The sequence below is a fragment of the Sardina pilchardus genome, chromosome 1 (assembly GCF_963854185.1).
Source record: "Sardina pilchardus chromosome 1, fSarPil1.1, whole genome shotgun sequence".
NCBI lineage: Eukaryota > Metazoa > Chordata > Actinopteri > Clupeiformes > Clupeidae > Sardina > Sardina pilchardus.
In genome coordinates this window covers 44130247-44146600 of record NC_084994.1, presented here as the reverse complement: position 1 = coordinate 44146600, position 16354 = coordinate 44130247, and the positions used below count along the sequence as shown (strand labels likewise).

The following is a 16354-nucleotide window of genomic DNA, read 5'->3' as shown; positions in this document are numbered from 1 at the left end:
TTTGATTCTTTAACTATTTAGATGCATGCATTTGATTTAAATGCATGTATTACCTGAGAGAAAATGGGACATATCATTGTAATTACTTACTGAGTCCACTGGGTGGCAGTAGTTGGATCTATATCGAACGGCTCCACCGTTGGGTCAAGTAAAAGAAGAAGAAGTGGAAGTTGATCGTTTCCAGGTAGCTTTCGCTTTTCTATAACGAAATACATTTTCATCTAAATCTATTGCTTTTTGGAAAACGTGTATGTTCGCACATAACACATGAAATATGTGTTTATGGATTGTCATATATGGATTAGTTCAGTGGAGGTATTCCTATCAGAGATACTAGTCTAGCTAACGTTAGCTCGCTAGTTATGGTCATGGTCGTCAACATTCCAAACAAGCCTGCTAAATATACGTTACCTATCTGACGGACCAACGAGGTGGTATTTGTCCTGTTTAACCTTATTGCTACCTCCCTTTCACGCATAATTGATAACGTGTGGGCGAGAGTATACGCTTTGCTTCATAAGACAGTCTTTCCTATGTAGGCAGTGTTGTTGTTATTGCTAACAGGCAGCGACCATCAGCGAGCAGGCTGTTGAGCTAACTGTATAAGTGACACGTGGATTCTGGCAAGGCAGTGGAAAACTAGGTACATTTGGATAATGAACTAGATTTAATTTAGTACTTTGGTTGGCAGGTCGGTGTTCCACAACCTATTTGACTGAGGTCACCTAGACGATTCAGCTGTCAACATGGTAAGTGTCTGTTGTCTTCTGATCTAACATGGTCAATTAAGTTCAGCATTGTAGTAGTCAGCTTGTGTCCGTGCTGAGAATGAACTCTGTTTGCCGTCCTCAACTTTAGGGTGAACGGAAAGGAGTGAATAAGTACTACCCCCCTGATTTCGACCCAGTTAAGGTAAGAATAACAGACCATAGGAACAAGTCATAGGACGTAGTATTCTCAGATCAACATGCTTTTTCGTTCCTTGTAAGTTGATACTACTGACTGTGCTCATTTGACCCTGTCAGCATGGCTCCATTAATGGATACAACAACAGCCACCCTCTCCGAGAGAGGGCAAGGAAGCTCTCCCAGGGCATCCTCATCATCAGGTGAGATGCACATCAGCTGCACATTACAGTATCTGGATGGTATTTGTTGACATCATCTGTAGTGGTGATAGTCTGTAGTCTGTGACATGTGAGCTAAAGTGATGGCTGTACTACTGGCTCTTGTTTCTTCTTTTTCAGATTTGAGATGCCCTACAATATCTGGTGTGATGGCTGTAAGAACCACATTGGCATGGGTGTCCGATATAATGCAGAGAAGAAGAAAGTGGGGAACTATTACACCACACCCATATACAGGTAAACAGGATGTTGTCACATTATTGATAGTATTACTATTGATTAGTATTGATTGCAGAGTAATGTAATGTGATCATTTGTTTGGTGAAAAGGGTAACCCAATTGTATGGGTGCTGACTGTAGTCTCTTGTTTGATACGACCATTTCTAGGCCTTATAAAAGAACAAGCGCAGTCTTGTGTGCTAGTGTGTGTATTTTAGCGTATGTGTATGTGTTCGCTCTGTGTGTCTGGCCACAGGTTCAGGATGAAGTGTCACCTTTGTGTGAACTACATCGAGATGCAGACGGACCCCGCCAACTGTGACTATGTGATCGTGAGCGGCGCCCAGCGGAAGGAGGAGCGCTGGGACATGGCTGAGAACGAGCAGATCCTCACTACAGGTACTGACCACACTGACCACAGGTAGTGTCCATACTGTCCATGCGCACCACACTCCCTGCACTCACCACAGGTAGCGTCCACACTCACCACGCTCAGTCCAGCTGCATTCAATATGCCATTATCAATCATGTATCCCTTTGCAAACTTGACCGTTCTCAACAGCCTCATTCACACTTGGCAAAAGCACAGTGATTCAGTGTTTATACTGATATATCCATCCTTAATCAATCAGTTCAAATGTAGTACTCTATTAATGCAGGCTCTCTCTCTCTTTCTCTCTCTCTCTCTCTCTCTCTCTCTCTCTCTCTCTCTCTCTCTCTCTCTCTCTCTCTGTCCCTCTGTCTCACCATTTGGGTGTGTGTCCGTGTGTCTGTAGAGCACAATGAGAAGCAGAAGCTGGAGACGGATCCCATGTATAAGCTGGACCACGGTGGGAAGGACAAGGAGAAGCTGCGAGCAGCCCTGCCCTCCCTCAACGAGCTCCAGGACCACCAGTCCGCCTGGAAGGACGACTTCCAGCTCAACAGCAGCCTGCGCAAGAAGTTTAGGGTGGGCATTTGTGTCCATTTAGTTCTCACTCAACTCCCCAGTTTCTTTTCGTTGTGCACATTATTAAGTTTGTCTGCCTTTACTAATGGGTCCTTCTGTGTCGTCAGACAGACAGTGCAACTTGTCTGATTTCTCAGTGCCTTTGAAAACACCCGTTAGTTCTAATTCGCGTGAAAAGACTCACCAGCTGTAAATGTACTGTAATGTACTGCCCTCTGGCAACACTGCATGGCTTCTGCTGATGGCCGTTGATTGTACAGTATGTCCCTCTGCCTCTGTTTTGGGCTTGGTCTGAGTGTGTCTCTCCTGTCGGTTGTTTATTTGTTTGTTTTGTACGGTAGGTTGAGAAGAAGGTGATAATCGAGCAGGAGGAGAAGGACGATGCCGTGAGGAAGAGGACCAATCTGTCCATCACGCTGGTTCCAGAGAAGGAGGAGGACAAGAAGCTAGCAGCGCTACTCACCTTCCAAAGCCCTGACTGTGAGGACCATTGTTGATTTTTTATTTTTTTTGCCTCTCTCTTTCCTTCTTTCTTTCTTTCTTTCTTTTTATTTTATTCTCTTTCTGTATTGAATTTTTTTTATTTAGTTTTAAATATTTTGCTTATTTATTGATATTATCTATATTTATTGATTGGCTCTAATTACTTTATTGACTGGTTTTGTTGTAATCTTACTTTACTTGTAATGTTCTAGAAAGGACTGGACCCTTAAGTACTGTCATGTGTCCTTGCCTGTATAATGAATGTTGAGATGGATGATGTGTGACAAGTGCCTGCCTGTTTCTACATGTGTGTCTCTGAGGACTCTCTCTGCACACTAGAATCACCTGTGGCTACAAATAAACTAACCCGTACCTGAACCACATGTTCTGGTCTTTCCCTTTCCCAGCCTACGACGACCGGCAGCAGAGCAAGCGCAAGGAGATCTCCACCCGCTCCTGGTTCAGCTCCGCCGGCCCTCCACCAGGGAGCGCTGCAGGCAGCCTCCTGCAGAAGCTGAGCCAGCAGGGCAAAGGGGCCGCCGCCACCAAGGCCCTCAGCAGCTCCCCGGCCTCCAGCGCCCTGAGCCTGGTGCGGAGACGGACCGAGGAGCACCGGCCCGAGATGTCGGCGGCAGCCACCACCCAGCGTCGGAGATCAGACCCTGGGGATCGATCTACAGCGGCTGCCTCTTGCAGTACAGGAGGGAACCGTTCGCACGAGACGGGGGAATCCACGGGGACAAATTTGAATGTGACACAGATTCGTGTGGAAGGAAAGGAGACGTTGAGGTGCGTAGATGCAAGTGGAGAGACAACCACAAACGGCGTGACGGGAAGATCGGCGCCCGGAGGGGATTGTGGGACAGACGGAGATCACGCTAAGAGCTCCTGCCTCGTCCGCTCTCTAGTAGCGGACTACAGTGACTCTGATCCAGACAGTGACGCGAGTGAACCGTAGCCATCAGAGGACATCACAGTGATTACTACGGATGGTCTCTGTCAGACCTCCTCCTCTAGGTTCTGTGCTTTTGTGTGCTGTGTCAAGTACCACACATTACATCTGTCTGTCATCATGAGTATCAGGTGAGGATGCAGTTGTTGATCATAAGCTCCCAAGATGTAAGCTCGGAGAGAGAAGTCTGGGGCTTCACAATCAAACCTGAACATTTGACAGCAGGTTTAAACACACTATTGGGGCAGTTGTGTATACATGATGTCAAAAGGCCACTCTGTGAATTTGTCAGTATCTGTTTTGAACCCTTAGTATTTTAAGAGAAAGGGCTTTTTTTGTACATATACTGTTGTCTGTTGTAAGACAAGGTACCGGTGTTGTAAGTATATACATAGATTCTAATTAAATCTCAACTTGATCCAAGATGTCCCCCTTTTTGGTAGATGTCCTCCTTTAGCTAGCTAGAGAATGGCAATGTGTGATGAACGTTTGATTGTTAGAATAAAGCTGTGTGTACACATGATGTGTTTGGAGTTTGTGTAACCATGGAGTCTAGTCAGATGGGTGCAGACTGCAGAGTGTGCCTGGAATGTATCCTAAAGCAGATGGTGGGTGTGTGAGTGACAGTTGCCAGGGCGAACTTTGAAGGAAGCCCCTGGCAGATCTCAACATTGAGCTCAGCCCACATGGATCATGTCCCTTCATGATGGAGGTGTGTGTTGTGTGTGTGCGTGTGTGTCTGTGTGTGAACACTGACTGTATTCTGTGACCTCTAGAAACGGAGATCTTTGTGGTTTTCCTACTGCGTCTTATAGTACATAGGTCCTGACGCAGATTTGGGCGCACAGAAGCCTCCTGACCAGTGGAGTAACCATTTGAGTATAAACTGTATTCACAGTGTATCACCAGCTGGTGTCGGTCATGAACAGGTGAAGGCCAAGGTGAGGGCTGTGAGCTGCTGTGTCCTGAGCTTGTGAGGTCAAGCAGAAGAGTAGACTACTTGTTGTGTTGCTGTTTGGGATGTACTGTAGATGGCGTCGACATCCTCCCGAGGCCTGTGATGAAGTGTACATGGCAGGTAGGTCACGCCTCGAGCCATGTCTGTCACTGTTCTCTGGACCAATGGCGAGGCCACAGAGTCACTGTTTTTATAAGTTGTTTGTGTTCCATCAGCTCCTCTCACAGCCTTACAGTCACTAGGTCTTGCTGGAGCTCCAGGAGGACGTCCCGTAGCTAGAGATGTGCAGTCCCAAAGCTAATGTAAGTTGAGTACGTTGATGAGAGTGTTTGGTCAGGCCAAATGTTTAAATGAAATTAAAAGGATATACTGTACCAACACTAATAAGAACAAATGCTTTCAGTGTTGTTTGTGTAACAACAAGGACAGCCTATAGCTAATTGTGTCTTGATTATCTTATCACAGATTTGATTCGAGGCAAAGTAGGAAGTGATGTTAAGAATCCCTGGTCAATGTGGTTAGGCTGGATCAGTGATTTCAAAGTTAGCCCAAAATCTACACCCATCATGATGCTAGTGTTGGAAACGTTTTCAAAGCGACAGTTCCCAGAATGTATTCACCAAGTGATTTAAATGGCCATTCATTCTGGAAATTATTGATTTTAAATTCATGTTTCATTAGAACTCCAAAGATCCATTTTCAGCAACCATTTCATATCTAATAGAGATCGCTAAGACATGTGACTAAAGTCATCAAAACACAAAGAATTATGGGTAGGTTTGGCTCGCCTGATGCCAGCCCATGTAAACTAGTGGGTCTGGGTCTATGATCTGGCATGATAATAATGAAAACTAAGCGTGAAAAAATTGTGTGAAAAACAGTTATAATCTCACGCTTCCTTAGTGCTGCTATCCAAGCCATTCCTCGCCTTTTTGTCACCTCTGAAACATGACGTATACTATTATTTTTCTACGCTGGAAAACTATAAAAGATAAGCTTCATGTTACTCTATTGAATTTTATAACACAGCAGGTAAATGGCATTTCGACAACTGCACTTCGTTGTTCCCGCACGTCAGTAAAACAACTTAATTTTAGGCCACCTATTCCCAAAATGCGTTGCGTTTTACGTCACGTTCTCAATCTCTATTGTCCAAGTACACCATCCCAGTGGCTTGCATGTTGTATGTGATGAGCGAATCATGAACACATTTTTCAGTAATAAAATAATTTTATTCAATAATGGGAATAGGGTAACACTTTAGTTTAGGGAACACGTATGAACCATTAATCCATAACAAATATGTTTATGTTTGTGATCAGGTGAATATTAAGCAGACTTACTTTTAAAGTACTAATGGTTAAAGGGATATTCTGCCATTTTTGGAAATAAGCTCATTTTCCACCTCCCCTCGAGCAAAACAATTGATGTTTACCTTTTTCCCCATTCATCCAGCCATTCTGTGAGTCTGGCGATACAACTTTTAGCTTCAGCCTAGCATAGATCATTGAATCGGATCAGACCATTAGCATCTCGCCTGCTAGCCTCATGCTTAAAAGTGACTGATATTTCTGGGAATTTTCCCATTTAAAACATCTCAAGTCTATTCTCAAGTTAGAAAGTGCAATAAGACCAACTGAAAATGAAACCTGCCGTTTTTCTTGGCTGTTTTAAATGGGAAAATTACATAATATCTCGGTCACTTTTAAGCATGATGCTAGCAGGCGAGATGCTAATGGTCTAATCCGATTCAATAATCTATGCTAAACTGAAGCTAAAAGTTGTATCGCCAGACTCACAGAATGGCTGGATGAACGAAAAGGGTAAATATCAATTGTTTTGCTCGATGGGAGGTGGAAAATGAGCTTATTTCCAAAAATGGCGGAATATCCCTTTAACTAATGGTTCTGTAAAAATAAATCAAAATTAATTAATGTTTTTGAACGTTACTTTTACGGTTTAGTGGCTCCTAGAGAGCTTTAGCTTGCGTCCCTCTGTGTCACTGGAGGGTGTCCGAAAGCTGAAAGTCCTCCTTATCTTCTGCAGGAAGCCCTTCAGTCCCTTCTTCTGGGTGGACTTAGTGGGCTCTGAGAAAACAAATAGTTGCACAGTTTAAAATATGTGTGTGTGTCCACAAGATAAGAAGTAAAATAAGTAACAAATTATGTAAAAAAAAACTTACCAGCTGGCAGTGCTGCAGGTGAGACATCTGGAACCAGGAGCCCAGAAGGAGGCTTCACTGCAGACGATGCCTCAGGTAGAGCAAACCCGGGAGGTGGTTGGGCTGCAGCTGAGGCGCTGGGGATGGCAAACCCAGGAGGTGGCTTCACTGCAGCTGAGGCACTGGCTTCGGTAAACCCAGGGGGTGGCTTCACTGCAGCTGAGGTGCTGGGGAGGGCAAACCCCGGAGGTGGTGGAGCTGCAGCTGAGACGCTGGGTAAGACAAACCCAGGGGGTGGTTGAGCTGCAGCTGAGGCATTGGAGGGTGCAAACCCAGGGGGTGGCTTCACTGCTGAGGCACAGGGTAAGGCAAACCCAGGGGGTGGTTGAGCTGCAGCTGAAGCATTGGAGGGTGCAAACCCAGGGGGTGGCTTCACTGCAGGTGAAGGGATGGGCAGAGCAAACCCAGGAGGTGGTCGTATTGCAGGTGATGTTACAGGCAAAGCGAACCCTGGGGGAGGTCTGACTGCAGGGGATGCATCAGGTAGAGTAAGACCGGTAGGTGGCTTCACTACAGGGGATGCATCTGGAAGCTGGAACCCAGGAGGTGGCTTCACTGCAGCGGAGGTGGCAGGTGTCGTGAATCCAGGAGGCGGCATCACTGTGGTTGCCTTGACAGATATCGTAAAACCTGGAGGTGGATTCACTGCAGGAGAGGTGGCCGGCAGAGTGAATACCACTGGCGGCTTCACTGCAGCTGAGGTGGGTGATGAAGTAAAGCCTGGAGGCGGCTTCACTGCAGCTGAAGTGGCAGGTAAGGCAAAACCAGGTGGTGGCTTCACTGCAGGTGTGTTGGCAGGCAGAGTGAGTCCAGGTGGCGGCTTCAGTACAGGTGATGCAGCAGGTAGAGTGAGTCCAGGTGGTGGCTTCAGTACAGGTGATGCAGCAGGTAGAGTGAGTCCAGGTGGCGGCTTCAGTACAGGTGATGCAGCAGGTAGAGTGAGTCCAGGTGACGGCTTCAGTACAGGTGATGCAGCAGGTAGAGTGAATCCAGGTGGTGGCTTCACAGCAGCTGAGGTGACAGATACAGTAAACCCTGGAGGTGGCTTCAGTACAGGTGATGCAGCAGGCAGAGTGAATCCAGGTGGTGGCTTCAGTACAGGTGATGCAGCAGGTAGAGTGAGTCCAGGTGGCGGCTGTGGTGCACTTGAGGCAGGCGCCTCCATGTGTTCCTCACAGGAGATGTTGTTCAGCAGCTTCACGTAATCCTGCAGTGTTGTTGTAATCATGGTGCTGATCATGTAGCTCTGATGTTTATCCATCACCAACGTGTGCAACTGGTCCTGAACGCCACATAGTGGGAAGGACTCTGCATACTGACTATACACCATGTCACCTAGCTGCTCGATGGTATCTGGTGAGAGTTCTTTGAGGTGACAGGAAAGATGATCTGCTTCCTGGGACTGAAGAAGGGTCACTTCGGTGAGAAATCGAATCTGGTCCACCAGTAGAAGGCATATGATTAGGTCCTCCTTATCTGCCATAGTTACCGGGACAAGGGCATGAACAAATCTTGCCACTACACCACATATGACCGTATGAAGGTCTGGGCAAGATGGCAGCTGAACTGGTGGTGTATCCATTCTCCTGTTACGGCACACCATCTCAAGCTGGATAGACACTATACGGCCAATGTCTCTGGACACCATCCTGTTCTTCTTGGATAGTGCCTCCATCAGAGATTTCTTGTTGCCGTACATTGTCAGTACATCTTTACAGATGGAGCTGACCATACAAAACACCTCATTCATGTTGAAATGGCAGTTGACTTTACCTTTCTTCTTTGTGACTTTCACACCACAGTGGGACAGTCTGTTTACCACATGCTCAATCAGTGGCCAGTTATGAGCTTCAAATGTAAACCCTGCGTCTTCCTGGGAGTACATCTGCAGCAACACAAGTGTCAAGACTGAAGTCACTGTCTCAATGTGAATCACCATCTTCTGAGCTGTAGTTGGTGAACTCTTGCAGTCAGTAGCAACAAGGAACAGTCTCAAGATGGAGGGTGGTTGTGAAGGCCTCTGAAAAGACATCTGAAAAAGTCTGGTAACGTTCACTGACACACAGTCAATGACGGCGGCCATTAGAGTCTCATCGCCGGTGCCCAAGAACTTCTTCATGTCCTCAGCGGTATACGTGGCCTTCACCAACTTGTGATGGATGGAGTTGGTCATCCTAGCAGCCGCTGGACGGGAGTAGTGTGCTTGAAGGTTGGACATCGGTAGAACAGAGGACACCCTCCTCAGCACTGCACGGGCAATATCCACTGCCAGCTGCGTCAGCTGCATGGAGGACCCATTGTAAGGTGTGCCGCTGGGATCTGTCCTCATGGCGTAGATCAGTCTGGTGACCGTGTCCGCCACCACCTCCAGCCGCGTGTGCAGACGAGAGCACTGGTAATACTGGAGCTCAATCTCAAGGTCACTCAAGATTCTCCTCAGGAGACGAAGCTTCAGGTCATCTGGGGTCTTCTCGGGTGACTCTCTGTTGGCAAACAAAAGATTGTGTGAACTTCTGCTTTTTCCAACATAAACGTGTTATTAAGTTAATAATAGAATAATAATAACAATGCAGGAAAGAAGTTGAAGTCACATTACAGTAACTATTAACATCATTCACATGTGGACAGACTATATGGGAGAAGGCTAGAGGGCTACAGTGTGTGAGGGAGGAGCCTACTTCTCCTCCAGAGGAACTAAACTCTTTGGACGCCCGCTTTTGAAAGCCACAGCAATTACTGTACCACTAGCCACTTTAGTTTATATTTTCTGTATCTTACTTGCACTTCAGACTGAAAATTACCATGATATTCAATACTATTTTATGTGAAGTTGAGTTGACTCACACTGTTTGAGACTACTGAATTCTATAACCACTAATGATACTTTATGACTTTGAGTACGTGATTGCAAACTTTGAAGTTTGATTGCCAACTTTTAACTTGAACTTGAAACTGAATAGCTAAAGGTGCCATATTTCTAAGTTAATAGTTGATCACTGAATGTGTGACTCACAGATCAGACGGAGCTGAGGAGACGCGTTGTTCACAATCCTGCAGCTCAACGCCCTCACGAGACACACTGGACAGACGTCTGACCACCAGCTCTCTCCTGACCTCTTGCTCAATGTCCTGCATCCTGAGATGGGCATTGACCTGCCAGGCCTAAAATAACACAGACACATGATGTTTAAATATTCAGCTCAAAAAGGATTACAGAAGCTGAATGTGTATTCAGCAGTAGCCTATAGATAACACTTCAGTTGTTTTTGACATGGAAAAGCTGCTCAGCCCCTGTAATGGATTATACGAAGCCCGTGAAGGGTCAGGTGTGTGAAAATTTTTGAGTGCACTTTTGCGTTCCCTCGCAATACTTTTTGCATTCCCTCGCAATACTTTTGCGTTCCCTCGCAATACTTTTTGCGTTACCTCGCAATACTTTTGCGTTCCCTCGCAATAGTTTTGCGTTCCCTCGCAATAGCCTACTCTTTGCGTTCCCTCGCAATAACTTGTATGTGTTCCTGTCAACTTGGGCTCCATGCATTAGCCCACCATATAGGTTTACATGGACTGCAGTTCAACTCATGGATAATCTGGACATTATTAAGTTACTTTAACCTGGGGCTCACATAGGCTACAGCAATATACTGGCAGATTTGTCTGTGAGACACAATGTGATTATAAGCATGAAAACTCTGAAGCATCTGCTAAAGAAAAACGGCTTGTTTCGGCGCAGCATGAGAGTTGACAGTGCTTTAACCTGACGTAGCAGGCTAGCCACTGTACGGAGCCCAATGTTAACTTTTGTTTACGTCTCAGAACGTAGTTTGAGATTTCAGGGGAGACTTATGGCTGCTCCAGGGCCGAGGTACTTGAATTGACTCGGGTTAACCCTCTCTCCTTCACAACAGCAGAAGGTTAACTTGCACAGTGGTTTGGATCAGAGGATTTATTTTGTGATCTTTATAATATAGCCTACATTCACATCACTCAGGTCCCTGTAACATGCCTCTCTCTCCCACTCCAATCTCACACACCAACACGCACACACACACACACCCTTGCTCCCTCTCTACCCCTTCCACTCCGCAAACGAAACCTGCGGCTTAAGGGCATACATAGCCTACAAGTTATTGCGAGGGAACGCAAAAGTATTGCGAGGTAACGCAAAAAGTATTGCGAGGGAACGCAAAAAGTATTGCGAGGGAACGCAAAAGTTCACTCAAAAATATTCACACACCTGACCCTTCCCGGGCTCCGTAGGGATTACTAGGCTATAAAGTAATTATCTAACTTACCAGCCAGGTTTCGTCATCACACGACTCCTTTAACTCAGGGAACCTAAACCATAATCAGAGAGGTGTTATTTTCTTTGCTTATTGTTTTTTCAATGAGATTGCTTCTTTCCAGTTTAAACACTAGACATAACATTACTAACCACTCCTTGAACATCTTCCTGTCATGGCGGAAGAACCATTCAATGACATCCTCAGCTGTAATGTGGGGGTTCACTGAGCCCTGCTCCTGAAGAGTCAAGAACAGTCTCAGGAGTACCTTCTATGAGAGAAAAATAAAACATGGGTAAGACATAGCCAATACATTGTGTTGTTCATGTTCATGTATTTGTTTTTCTTAAATAGAGGAACTTTACTTTTTCGTTGTAGGACACCCTGTCCGGACAGAAGCCAGCCTTCTTCTTGTAGCACAAGCAGTAAGGCAAACACTAACAACAGAGAAAAACTATAATCAGATGATTTTAGCTTTTACTTTCAGTGTCAACGTTAGCAGATCATGTTCTTTAGCTAAACTTTGATTCAGCTGAACATGGTAACAGTAGGCCTATCACTGATAAGGGATACAACAATATCTGCTACACTGTAATTTTGGAAGATAAAACGAATAATCTAACTTGGTGGAATAGTTCTAGCTTAGCTAAATAATTCAACAGAATTAGAATAGGCCACAAACCAACACAATTGGACCACGGGATTGGCAGATATTACATACAAATGACATAAATTGTAATTAGCCTACCTCCGGTCTGTCCTGCATACTGTGTAGCTTATTCTGGTCAGACAATACAAAGTCGTGAAATGTTTCTTGGAGAAAATGTCTGTACTGCCGCTCGTCAAAATTGTTTTGCAAAAGTAATGTTTTCTGCAGCATTCCAAATATCAAACATTCCATTACCATAGAAACATTGAGAACATTTTGACATTTTTCGAACAATTTGACGCCATGACGACCCATGATGACGTCTTGTCATGGCGCGCTTTTGTTTGAAAACTGCACCAAAATTATTATTCAATATTAAAAAATTGACTGTCGGTCATTTGGTAAAAATCAGCCTATATAGCGCTGTGCGTACTGTAGTCAGACTCTGTCATTGATTTAGCCCTATAAACTACACTGTCGGTCATTAAGACAACATAATTAGTGTCTTATTGTAACTTGTAACCCAGGCATCAGTAACGTTCATCAATCACTCGTGGCCTCCTCGCGTTCCCTGTCCTCGGCTGCACTGTGCCTACTTTTAGCGGCATCAAGGTAATAAAGTCCCGGGGCAGCCCGAGCCGTCAAACAATGAGTGAAAATTAGCTTATCTATTCGAGTGAGTAGGCTATGCTACAGACATTTTTGTCTAAAGATGCAGGCAGAGCATGCCAACCAACCACCATGAATTAATTGTGTTTTTATCAGGCAATAACTAGCATGGGCTACTCGACTACTTTTCGGGTCACTTCACAATCAAACCATATGCTGAACATTTGACCAGAGAGGTCACACTTTTGTAGCAATTGATAGGTGATACCACTTGATCACTCTGTGAATTTGTCAGTAGCCTATCTGTTCTGGCCATTTAGTGCCACTTGATCACTCTGTGAATTTGTCAGTATCTGTTCTGGCCATTTAGTATTTTAAGAGAAAGGGCTGTTTTTGTAGGCCATGTTTGTTGCAGAGGTGGAAAACTCCAGCTTCAGTGAGTGAAAGTCCTAGCTACTATCGGTGCCAACCATTAATTTAAACCAGCTGATTCGAATTAGCACAAGTATGTCTGTGTCTTTGTGTTTATGCGTGTGTGTGTGTGTGTGTGTACATGCATGTTTGTGAGTGTGTGCGTACCTGTGTGTATATACTGTATGTGTGTGGATGTGTGTGTCTTTGTTTTTATGCGTGTGTGTGTGTGTGTGTCCATGCATGTTTGTGAGTGTGTGCGTACCTGTGTGTATGTATGTATGTGCATGTGTGTGTGTGTGCCTGTACGTGCATGTTTGTGTGTGTACAGTATGTATGCACAGTATGTGCATGTGTGTGTGTGTCTGCTTGGCTGTGCAAGTGTGCGTGTGTGTGTGTGTGTGTGTGTTTGTGTGTGTCTGCCTGTCTGTAAGTGTGTGTGCGTGTGTGTGCCTGCATGTTTGTGTGTGTATGTATGCACAGTATGTGCATGTGTGTTTATGTTTGTGTGTGTGTGTCTGCTTGGCTGTGCAAGTGTGTGTGTGTGTGTGTGTGTGTGTGTTTGTGTGTGTCTGCCTGTCTGTAAGTGTGTGTGCGTGTGTGTGCATGTATCCTTATATGTGTGTGTGTGTGTGTGTGTGTGTGTGTGTGTGTGTGTGTGTGTGTGTGTATGCGTGTGCATAGTGTACAGTCACTAAATGTATGTATATGAATTTATTGTATGGTCCCCCATGAACCAAATGACAGAAAATTTGGCCTACATTCAGAGGGTGTCATCAAGATCCTACACTTCACATTTCATGCAGTTTTGACTAGGTGGCGCTCAACATTAAATGAGTGGTTATGGAATGGGTTTACATGACCCCTAGGCCCTGCAGTTCTCAAGATATTCACAGAAAACTGTGTCCAGCCTTCTAGGCCAATTTTCACCCTAAATATTGGAGGAGAGATGTCTGTTTCTGTCCAGTAAAAGACTCTGAAACTGACGGGGACAGCTTGGCCCCACCAAGCAAGCCAGACCAAGGAGCTCCTGAAATGTCATAACCCCTGATGTTAGGGACTTTATAGAGCATAGGCATGTTCACCATCTCTTGTCCAATACCCAAGTCCCGCAAGTTAGACAAACTATCAGTGATGGGCAGTATCTTCACTACTTGTAGTGAAGCTACTAGCTTAACTACATTTCTCAGTAGTTTGATGGCGAACTATTTTCTGAAGCAGATCGTTTTTCAATAGATTAGCTATTTTGTTTTACTGTGTAGTGCAGTATCTTTTACAGAAGCTACATTTTCCAGAGCATCTGTGGAGCTCACAGTAGAGCTTCTTTCTGGCCACCCATAAATGTATCATTTAGGCTACAGTATATTCCGTATAAACTTGAAAGACAAGCTAATTTTCCAAGCCAGAGATGAAGCAACACAAAATACTTGATGTATTAAGATGTTGGTGGTAGTGGTTTTGTTAAGCAAAGTCTATGAAATAGGCTGTCAAAATTGGTTGCATTAGTTTTAACTTGCTCATGGTGAAGATAAACTGAATGGGTAATTGTACTTTTAAATATAGCACCAACATTTCAGCCAAGTAGAATGTAACTAGGATAATCAAGAGGTGAAGCTTAGAGTTAAAAGCTTGACTTGTAGTAAAACGTTAGCTTGCCGTTTATCCTGCAAACTTAAGAAATGACAAAATCTAATGTGGGCTACATATGCACACTCTCCGTGGGCGACATACTGTATGCACACTCTCTCAGTATAGGTCCTACCTTCTCTTCACTATTACGTGGAGCCTGTTTTTCTCAAATTGGTTTTGGTTATCGTTTTTGAACTGAACATATGTTATAGCCCACATGTGAAATTCAAAGTAATTAAGTTACTGTATGTGTTATGCTGATTATGTTGGCTAGGTGACTGACTTGGCATGAAGCTTTATTTGTTGATGTTCATTGTTTTGTAAATTACATAGCTTCTGTAAATTACATCAATTCCGTAGTTTCTGATGTAGTACACTACTTTTGCGAAAGTTATAACTTACCTTGCATTTATTATAGAGTAACTGGTAGCTTAGCTCACTACATCTTTTAAGTAGCTTGCCCATCACTATTATATAACTATTATATGAAAATATCTAATACTTGGCTCTACATTGAAGGCAGAAATGGCCTATGTATTTGTATTTGTATTTCTTGGCCAGAATCTCAAGTTTTCTGGACAAGAAAGCGATGCTAACCCTGGCAAGTGCTCTAATTCAGCCTTATTTTGACTATGCATGTTGCTCATGGTATAAGGGTGTCTTAAAGCAACTGAAACACAGGCTTCAGACTGCTCAAAATAAGGTTCTAGGATCATTTTGAACCTCCCCATGAGATCTCATCTTGACATTTCTCATTTTGAGTCTATTGGGTGGTTAAAAGTTGAGGACAGTATCTCAAATTCACCTGTGCATGGTACATAAAATTGTGCATGGGGCTGTCCCCAGGTATTTAATCAATTATTTTGAGAGAGTGAGAGATGTACATAGATACTCTACCAGGGGTAGCTCTACTGGTTTTGTACCCCCTAGAGTTAAGAGTAATCTAGGTAAGGAGTCGTTTTTGTATGTAGCCACAAGCTTGTGGAACAGGTTGCCGGGTGATCTAAAGCTGGTTAGAAGTGTAGCAGGTTTTAAGCAGGCTCTGAAAAAATGGTTCAGATGCCAATAGTATATTGTTGTTAAGGGACCACAATGGAAATAAGCCCTTGGGCTTAATTGTGTTATCCTGACTTTGTTTGTTTTGTTTTTCTTAATGTATGGTGCAAAACCTGTATCATATTTTATAGCAAAAAAAAAATCAATCAATCAATCAATTTACTTACTTGCTGAAAGAAATAGAAGCAAATCAAAGAACTTACCTGCCTGAGGCCCTGTAGATACCCTTTCCCTTGATACTCTCTCCCTTTGCCATGTCAAAACTAGGTAAATATCTTTAATTAGTTCGATTCTCGATTAGTTTGTCAACACCGTCAATTGTGTGTCAACACCGTAAGATTGAATTTGTTCATTTATAAAAAAATGTATGCTTCTTTTTTTCAATTGAGTGTGTTCATACATTAAAACACCAATGTATCTACATGCATCAGTGTCTTGTGTGCACAAAACCACTGACTGTATATATTAAAAATGAAAAAATAGTCAACTAAATTAAGATCATTTAAAAAGGCTCACTCCAAAACAATGTAAAATTATATTAAAAGTGTATGCAATGCAATTTTTCACTAAAGCTAAGGCACACCGTTTCTACACACATAAAAACTTTACAGTGTTGTTGAATTGATCAAACACACAAAAAAACATATTTTCATGTGTCTGACGGAGTTGACAAATGTTAAGTTTCTACAGTAAGTGAGTAAATGTCAATTTTTATTAAAAAAAATGGTGTCATAAAAAACCTGTGTCTTTTCATGGTATGATAGATGAGACATGTGTTTATGAAGATATCCAGTTCAAATTAATGTAGT

General features: G+C 43.8%; 1 protein-coding gene across 3 annotated transcripts; it reads left to right on the top strand.

Moving 5' to 3' along the window:
- Window positions 1–117: 117 nt before the first annotated feature.
- Window positions 118–4252, top strand: yju2b (YJU2 splicing factor homolog B). 3 transcript variants are annotated; one of them, XM_062545520.1, is made up of 9 exons: window positions 118–184; window positions 692–749; window positions 859–912; window positions 1026–1108; window positions 1247–1363; window positions 1602–1744; window positions 2122–2294; window positions 2636–2774; window positions 3185–4252. In XM_062545520.1, exons 2-9 carry the CDS (start codon window positions 747–749, stop codon window positions 3733–3735), a joined length of 1263 nt encoding a protein of 420 aa, XP_062401504.1. In that variant the 5' UTR covers window positions 118–184; window positions 692–746; the 3' UTR covers window positions 3736–4252. The 3 variants fall into 3 exon arrangements, with proteins under 3 accessions (XP_062401504.1, XP_062401525.1, XP_062401515.1); XM_062545541.1 differs by lacking the exon at window positions 118–184 and adding an exon at window positions 220–315; XM_062545531.1 differs by lacking the exon at window positions 118–184 and having other exon boundaries at window positions 382–749.
- Window positions 4253–16354: the final 12102 nt, after the last annotated feature.